The sequence below is a fragment of the Melanostigma gelatinosum genome (genome assembly GCF_949748355.1).
Source record: "Melanostigma gelatinosum genome assembly, chromosome: 15".
In the NCBI taxonomy this organism is placed as follows: domain Eukaryota; kingdom Metazoa; phylum Chordata; class Actinopteri; order Perciformes; family Zoarcidae; genus Melanostigma; species Melanostigma gelatinosum.
The window spans coordinates 15,979,823-15,988,361 of NC_136648.1; the positions used below are offsets into that span (position 1 = coordinate 15,979,823).

Genomic DNA, 8,539 nt, shown 5'->3' on the forward strand with positions numbered 1-8,539 from the left:
TCAACAAACTAGTTATTATAAATCCATATTGTGACGACCCTCCTCCTTCTGTCATACACTAGGTGCCCTGTGTGTTTCATTTGTTGCAGGTGCTGATCGGAGGCTCGTCTGCAGGATGAGCCTCCCCTGTGCCGGTGTGGCTCTGCCTTAAAATACCCTCTCCAGTTGTTGGCAGCCGGTCTCTCGGGGAGGAAGAGCCTTGGTGGCACTGGCCTAAACAATTACATCAGTTTATGTTAGACTACCATCCAACTTGGTTTTTACTGCTGTTATAAATAAAATTGCTTATTTTTAGCAGCCAGCTATTTGTCTCAGTCTCTGAGCCGGGCTGTGACAATATTAAATAGTAAGACTCATTCATAATCACCCCCAAAACCCTAATTTAATGTTTAGTACCTCATACTAGTGGTCAAAGATATTTAGTCTTGAAAAGCCTTTAAAATATGTGCGTAACAATGCTTTCCTAAGTGTATCATTTCCCAAACCTATGAAATATTACAAATGCCAAATACTATTTTATTTGTATCTCAATCACACAAAAGTTATCCTTTGTGAGACGCATTGTGCAACTGGACGACATCACAGCTTACTTCATATAATATGCAGTTGCAAATTTATTGTGTATCTGAAACATGAACCCTCTAAAGTTTATATCAACTCGAGTTTTGAAACTATTTAGTAAATCTGAACAGTCAGTTGTGGACTGTACAGTACTTTAGTAAATGTACATAATTATATTTCACCAAATAAAAGCTAAATCTGCTTCCACATTAGCATCAAACTCTGGTCATTGTTTAGATAACCCGGTATCTGCAGCACACGATAAAACACACGAGTGTTTACAACACTTCAAACATGATATAGCGTCAGGAATACATTTTTATTGAGAAAAGACACTCACAAAAACAAACAAAAAAGCTACTTTTAAAACAAAGTCTGTGTCAGGTAGACGCAAGGCACATGTCGGTAGATCTCAGAAATGTTGCCGGGACATCTCCTCCTGGTTAACCGCAACCTGCAAAGCCTTTACCATGTCTGTGGACGACAAGATAAGACGGAACAAATCAAAGGTAAAGCACATTTATCAGCCCAGATTTCGGTCTTTCACGTTATGCCGTTTTGGTTAGTTCTGTGGTTCCCCCTGGTCAGCATGCAGTATGAACGTATGAACTATTTGAAGATGTCCCACACTACTACATATCCTCCTGCTGGCCCAATAACAAGGTGTTCGTTATCGGCAGCATATTTTTGGTGAAATTTCAGGGTTTTCAACTAACAGCAATCCAAGAAGGTTAAATTTTTTGATTCATGGACAAAAAAAAAAAAACCAAGATCAAGTTGTGGTTTGTACAAACCCTGTAAGGTAGTGGAATATTCCAGCAGGTCAGGAAGTCCGGCCTCGGTGTCGTAAGAGGTTTGCCCCATTGTTTTGATGATTTCACCAGCTTTCTGAGAAACAAGAGGGACACAAGTGCAAGGATTTACAGAGCCAATAAAAACAGGCATTATCACGCACCTTGTACGTTGTAATGAAGAGCAGAGTTATTCAAACTTTACCAGTAACTGGGCATAAATCTTCTCCTCCTGCTCTGCGACATGGGACATGGCATCATAGACGCTGGCACCATCAACAGATTCCTACAACACATTTACAAGCAACATTTTAGCAGATTATGCATACGATAAAATCCACATTAATTATGATTTTGGACTGATCTTGTGCAAACGAACCTCCTCTGTGGAGCTATCCACAGGCTCTTGTGCCTTTGCTGCTCCACGAGCCTTGGTGTTGCCCTTCAGCTCCTTCACTCTGGACAGAAAAAAAAAAAGTTTTAAGTTGTCTTAGTAGGCTTGATATTCTTTTCATAGTAAAAAAAAATAAAAATGTTAATAGTAAAAAGTACTTTGAATGATACTGTACACAAGCCAAATATGTACCTGTCGGCATATCTCAGTGTGTTCATTGTGTATTCACACGACGCCATGCCTGGAGACACCATAGCAATCTATGGAATAAGAGCAGGGATGATATGTACATAAATTCACACCATGCTTGTTTGATATGCATCTGCATCGTCCACAATATGCTGAGAGCAAGTTTGGAGTTTTTACGCACCATGCAGGTCCTGGACTTCTCTCCAATGAAGGAGTCCCTGAGGACTTTGGTCAGAGTGCAGAGTCTGAAAGGAATGTGATCGCTGTTCATACTCAGTGAACGGATACACTCCTACAGGACACAAGAGTGGACACATGGGCATGTTAGGTGGGATTTTCAATACCTTGTTAGTTCTGAGAATGCCAAGCATTTGCACCAGTTTATTTTTCTTTACTCGATTTGCGAGTGCCAGGTTACTTTACATGCGAGAAAATGGGCTCTTCTCACGTTTTAGTCACAGTCACCTATTTATCTGGTGTGTGTGCACACCTCCACAGCTTCCTTAGTCTACCTTGAGAGCCAGCAGGCTGCGGTTGATCGCGGCGGTCTCCACTAAAGTGTTGCGGTCATTGCTGCAGACGTCAGTGCCGCGCTCGTTGCCGGCCAAATCGACCAGGGAAAATTTGCCGTGCAGCGTGGCGGCGCGGCTGTTGCGCCGCAGGGCAATCTGTAGGATGGCGTGAGAGCGAGAGGAGTTGGCGTTGGCAGAGGTCTGGCCTGATGTTCTGGAGAGACGGTAGGCCAGAAGGAAAGGCAAAGCAGCCATGTTAAAGGAATATTATTTTGCTTTTGAGCTGAAGAATGGCACAAATGTGCGTTAACTATTATTACATGGGTACCTGCATGCACTGCCCAGCTGGATCAACTTGATGACCTCCTCTGCTTTGGACACATAGACCTCCTCCAGGCCCACAACCTGAACCTGCTGTCGATCATCCTCCAGAACACGGAGCTTGGCCTTGTTATTCAGCAGGTCATACACCTAAATAAAATTAAAAAAAAAAAAAGTATATCTCACTTTCAGGATAACTTGAATATGCAGATTTGTATTTCACATATCACAAACGTGTTAAATCGGTGTAGGAGTTTTTTTTCTTACTTTTCCATTGTAAATCTCAAAGAAGCTGACATGAGCAGAGAGATCGAGGTGTGCATACTTCCTGTGGTTCAGATAGGTGAAAACATCCTGGGCTAGAAGAGAAACACTCAAAAAGTATTCCAAGTGAAGTTCCAATGGAAGTGGCCAGTTGGGACAATCCTGAATGTACTGTAGTTTCAAGAAATAAGCAATAGAGCTCAGTCATATCCAGAGTTAATTGGAATAAATACAAATTATACAGACAAAAAACAAATGTCCTGGTTATTATCATATTATGAAAAAAGGTGTACGGTAATGTGCATGTAGAGTCACTGGGTGGATGGTTGCGGTCCTACCTGCCAAGGCGTAGATTCCTTTAGTGGTGTTCTGCTGCTTCCCTGTGAAATCACCTCCCATCGTCTAGGGGGAAACGTGCCAAAGAAACATCAAGTAAAATTCTACAAAATGGAAAATACTGCTTCAAGAAAAAGTCTACATCATACAGAAAGCAGAGGCTTACATGAGTCTTCCCACTCCCAGTCTGGCCATAGGCGAAACATGTTGAAATGCCACCTTCAAAAGTGGACTGCACCAAAGGTTTGGCTGTGAACCTAAAGGATGAAACAGCATGAATGTACTCTTTGTAAGACGATAATGTCATGTTGGGAAATTACAACATTTTTACTTGACTGAAGTGATGCTATAGCTGTAAACACTACTATCCACTAGGGGTGTAACTGTTCACAAAATTCACGGTTCGGTACAGCAGAAAACTATAAATGCCAGAGAAATGTACCATTTTAAAATATATTTATTCATTAAAACTAACATCATAAAGTTATTCTTTGACTTTGAACAATGATGGAACTATACCTGAGTGACCCGTCTTCTGGGGTGTCTTCTTAGCAACACAAGCATAAAAAACAAAAACACTGCTCCTTAATGTGATGTAGTATTGTTACTTACATCTTGCAAAAGAGACTTTTAATCTCAATGGGACTACCTGGTTACGGTAAATAAAAGCAAAAAAAAAAAAAAAGAATTATTTTTTTTATTCAAACGTATTCGGTTCGTCATGCGTACCGAACCGTGAGCCTGGTACCGAACGGTTCAATACGAATACGCGTACCGTTACACCCCTACTATCCACATCAAGTTATTTGCAGCTTCTGCTTGAAAAACTGCCCAGTGACAGAATGTAAACAACAATAAACCGGTGACATGAGGTCATTACTTGTAGACCAGGTCGTTGGTGGCGGTCTCATTAAAGGAGAAGTCAAAGTGGAAGACTTGGTTGTCCAAGTACTTGGTGAGGTCCACCTTCTGCTTTGGCTCATGGACCAGCAGAGCACCGTTTCCAGGTACAGACACCACATCTATCTCCTTTTTAGTAATCTCTGGAACACACAAGAATGTCAAAGTCAGCATTTAAAAAGAAAAGTGCACGGCGTCATTAATTACTCTTTATATTCATAAAGATGTTAGAAATCCCTCTTAATATACCTTGTTTGTTAAAGGGCCGCTTGCGAACGCACACAGAAATCTTGTGAGGCTCAATCTGTAAAAACACAACATGTGCTGTAAGTAAGGACATAATCAAGCATACAGCTTCATAAGGCACCATGTCATCGAGTCAAAACTTACATGGTCGGTTGTTGCCATGGGAGTTATCTCCAAGGTCTCTCTGAAGTCTTGGATCATTTCATAGAACTTCTGGTTTGGGCGAGAAGCCTCTCCAAACTAAGAAGGAGAACAAAGGGTTAAATGTGAACGACCAGTGAGAAGGTACTTCTGGTGTCAAACAAAAGTTCACACAAAGTCAGACTTTTCCCCAATTAGAAAAAATGTATTAATAGCAGAATAAAAAAAGCTCACCTTTCCCCTCTTGACCTGCGTGTCGGAGGGCTTTACAACACAAGACAATCTTTTGCTGCCTTTGTGTAGCTCCTGGGCAGCCACAGATTTTCTTCTGCCTGAAGTGCATAGAGATCAGAACAACCTAATGACCCCACATGTCATTGTCATCATGCAACAAACCTAAAAATCACAGAATGAGTCTGTGCCTCAGACCACCTGCTGTCATAGAACATGGAGTCGACACAGTCCGTCTGCCTCATCACCACATCTTTTTTTTTTCTCAAACAAAACAAATCGGAGTCCTTCACAGGAGATACGGGAGGATGCACTTGTGACATTAACGTGTAGAGATTTCTCTCTCCATGTATGGGATACGTCTATAGATGCAAGCGATCGGGTGGATACCCGATCTCGGTATGATGTGAAATGTGCTGCTGACCTTTGGCTGCAGCCGGAGGAGGCATTCGCTCTGGTTCGTCGCTCTCCTTCATCGCCTTACAGGGAACCGGCAGCGGCGGTGGTGGTTTGGCCTCCTTCTTACGCTGCTGATTCGGAAGCGCTAGATAAGGCAAAGGAGTGCACTTGGGTTTAACAACAGGACGTATTTTGAAAATGACTGAACAAAGAAAGCACTAAAAGATTTAGTTTTAGCTGGAAAATACCTGAAAAATCCACTAGCACATGTTTTACTATGATTGTTGTACCCTGTATCTGAAGCGTTCTTGAGTTTACTGTATTTTAAAGTGTGCTAAATAAATTAAATTTATTATCATTATTATGTCTTGTAATAATACCAATAATGTGTCATGTGACTTTGCAAAATGTGCACAATACTGTATGGGCAGGTCTCACAATTACCCGTCACTGAGAACAACGTGAAATGAAACAGAAATGTAGCTTGCATCAGTTGAGGTCGTGCATTTGTTTTTGGACAATGTTCATGCATTTCCCTTCAGAAGATCACTACCAACCGGAGTTCGTGAGAACAGATGAAGAGGGGAAATCAGAGGCGACCGTCTCCACGTACGCCTGAGAAGACTCAGGGGTCGGTGCCAGAACAGGAGCCGGGACCTGGAAGAGACAAGTCTGCCTGGTCTGAGTCCGAGTGGCAACTGAAAGCAAGACAAACTCAAGTCAAACGGCTGCAGTGAGAGTGTGGCATTGTTAACGAGTTGTCTGGGGTTAAATGTAGACCCAACCCGTGGAACAACGGAGGGATTAACTGTACATCGGTCGAGTCTGCTAAATCAAAAAGGTGACCACGGAACAAATTTGCCATTTTTAAGTGAAACAAGATCGTAGACAAACCCAGAGTGAGAGAAGTGAGCCGTGAGAGAGTAACACAAGTGCAAAAAAAGCATGAACTAAATTATTCCATATGAAAATATTGCTGACTGAAGATGAAGTGTTATGTTCAAAACAAATTGAGAGTGCTGCATGCCCAGAATCACCCAATACCCAAAGTTGTTTGTTTGCATCATTCTGCCTCTAATCATCAAATCAAGTTGATTATTCTTTATGAATTATAATTGGCTAGGCCAGAGCAGAGTTCAGCTCTGCAAGGATTGTAGATTTGTTTGTGAAATTACACCCTAAATGTAATTAGGAAAGCAGTGATTAGAAAATAGGACCCATTTTCTTAAGTTCATGCCGACCTTCATCCTGAGCTTGGGGGACTGCGTGAACAAAAGCTTTTGGAAGGAAACAAGCCGTTAGAAGCCAAACTATAGATCATGGCAAGCTAAAAAACATAAAATAGTCCAATATGTTTACATACAGGCGGAAGGGGCAGGAATCCTGGATGAGCGCAGTCGACCCTCATACTTCTACAGGAGAGAGAGCGAGCGAGAGACAATTGGATCAGTTATTTATTTACAATAACGACTCCTTTTCATCTACGACTAGTGTTGAATCCATGGTTCCCAATTTAAAGAAATGAGAAAATTCAACTGGACTAACTTTGCCATTTATTGACAGTAGTATTGTTGTAGGAGAGACGAAACAAGAGAGCAGCTCAGATCTGATCATTTGATATATTTGACAACTGTGAGGTTAAACTTTCGTGAAGTGTCTTTGGGAAAGTAAGGCCACGCTTACCTTCTCTGGAGCAGGAGGAGCTGGGTCTGTGACGTGGTTGAAGGCAGCCTTTACATGGTCAAGAAGCTCCGGATTCAGTGTACACAGCTCACTGACTTCGACCTAAAATCACAAACACATCTTCACTGAGATTAAATGTCAACGTGCTTTAAAAACAACAGAAACAGCTGTTTCACATGACTTGTCTCATGAATAAAAACATCTGTATCCTCACTGCTCAGCATTATAAACTACTGTATGAGGATTGACTTCAGTGTAGCTGCTGCGTCACATACTTTAGGTCAAGTTTGCTGACTGTGGTGTAAAACGTCCTAAAAAAGTGTTAACAACGGTTAAGATATGACGTATCCCGGCTGTTGAAAGTCATGTAAAAACCAGGAATAATGTTTTTATGTTATTTAAGATACGCCCCCAAAGTGATCGACTTCCAGTGTCCCTTCATATCATCTCATGGAACAAATGTATTTGACTGTGTTCATGGGCTTAACGTTACTGACCTCCTTTCCTCTGCAGATGTTTCTTTCGTACCACTCGACCATAACCACGGACTTGACAGTATTCACCGACTTGACCGTGGCGAGGTGGACTCGACCTGGTTTCACGCATCACATAAACGAGTCATCGTCAAGCTCTGTTAAAACGACACGCAGCGGGATAAAGTAAAGTCGTGAAAGAAAACTCACCGTCGCTGCGGCTGATTTTGACAGCCAGCTCAACGAGTAGTCTGGATAGACTGCACTCCATTGTAGATGTTTAACTGGGCTGCAACGCAGAAGTAAAGTCAGGTAACGTTAACGCCTGAGGTAACGAGCTAGGTCACCTCGCGCTATCTAGCAAGTCTGTTTTGGTCGCTATAAAACTATATCCCATTTTTGTCGATAAACGTACTAATAAATAATAAATAATCGTTATAACGTATTCTTTTTTATTTGTTCGTTTAATCTTTTTTTCATGAAGAAAATCAGACTTACCTCCGATCGCTGTTCACAGCCGCCAAATGTTTGAAAATGGTATGACTTCCGGGTACTGAATGATCTCATTGGTCCCGTACTTGTCGTCATCTTTATCCTGGACGGCCTTCTTCTTCTCGGGCTTTTTCAAAAAATTGTAAGTCCATATTGGCGTTATACTGCCACTACCTGGCTGACTTCTGCAACTCAAATATATTGGACATTGAAGCTACATTTAACCGTAGAGTTTGTGATTGTAGCCTTTATTACAATTAGCAAACAAAGCATTAACATTGATATAACTAATCCATCAGGTCCATCTGAAATTATTTTCAGAAAGCTATTATACATTTTGGGATATGATACTTTTGCACCGCAAGGGTACACTTCAGAAAGAAACATATGTTTTACTTTACTACACTACATTGACGTCTTTGTCACAACTTTGCAGACAGAGGTTATGTATCTGCAAAAACACATGATCAGCTCAGAATAATTCATCGGCTACAAGCCACCATATGGAGTGACTTGATTTCTAACAACATTAAACTGTGTCTTACAGCTGTGGTTGATTACCACTACAATCTTCTCATTAAGATCCAGGAGTAACAGTGACGGGAT

The 8,539-nt window shown here is 41.5% G+C and overlaps 1 protein-coding gene across 1 annotated transcript; it reads right to left on the reverse strand.

The window, feature by feature from the left end:
* Positions 1-871: 871 nt before the first annotated feature.
* kif2c (kinesin family member 2C) lies at positions 872-7,990 on the reverse strand. Its single transcript, XM_079284997.1, has 22 exons — positions 7,940-7,990; positions 7,652-7,730; positions 7,466-7,560; positions 6,969-7,070; positions 6,649-6,697; positions 5,843-5,983; positions 5,311-5,430; positions 4,890-4,987; positions 4,659-4,754; positions 4,518-4,572; positions 4,249-4,411; positions 3,535-3,625; positions 3,371-3,434; positions 3,036-3,127; positions 2,776-2,918; positions 2,448-2,661; positions 2,117-2,227; positions 1,939-2,006; positions 1,732-1,810; positions 1,558-1,638; positions 1,356-1,449; positions 872-1,035 (listed from the first exon to the last, which is right to left on the reverse strand). Exons 2-22 carry the CDS (start codon positions 7,710-7,712, stop codon positions 974-976), a joined length of 2,079 nt encoding a protein of 692 aa, XP_079141123.1. The 5' UTR covers positions 7,713-7,730; positions 7,940-7,990; the 3' UTR covers positions 872-973.
* Positions 7,991-8,539: the final 549 nt, after the last annotated feature.

What these genes read in the sequence shown, in the direction of transcription:
- kif2c (XM_079284997.1), bottom strand. Translation starts at nt 7,712, where the DNA reads ATGGAGTGCAGTCTATCCAGACTACTCGTTGAGCTGGCTGTCAAAATC. An exon ending in TCCTCCGGCTGCAGCCAAAG is followed by an intron (nt 4,988 to 5,310) that starts GTCAGCAGCACA and finishes TATGCACTTCAG; the next exon opens with GCAGAAGAAAATCTGTGGCT. An exon ending in GCGGCCCTTTAACAAACAAG is followed by an intron (nt 4,412 to 4,517) that starts GTATATTAAGAG and finishes TGTGTGTTCCAG; the next exon opens with AGATTACTAAAAAGGAGATA.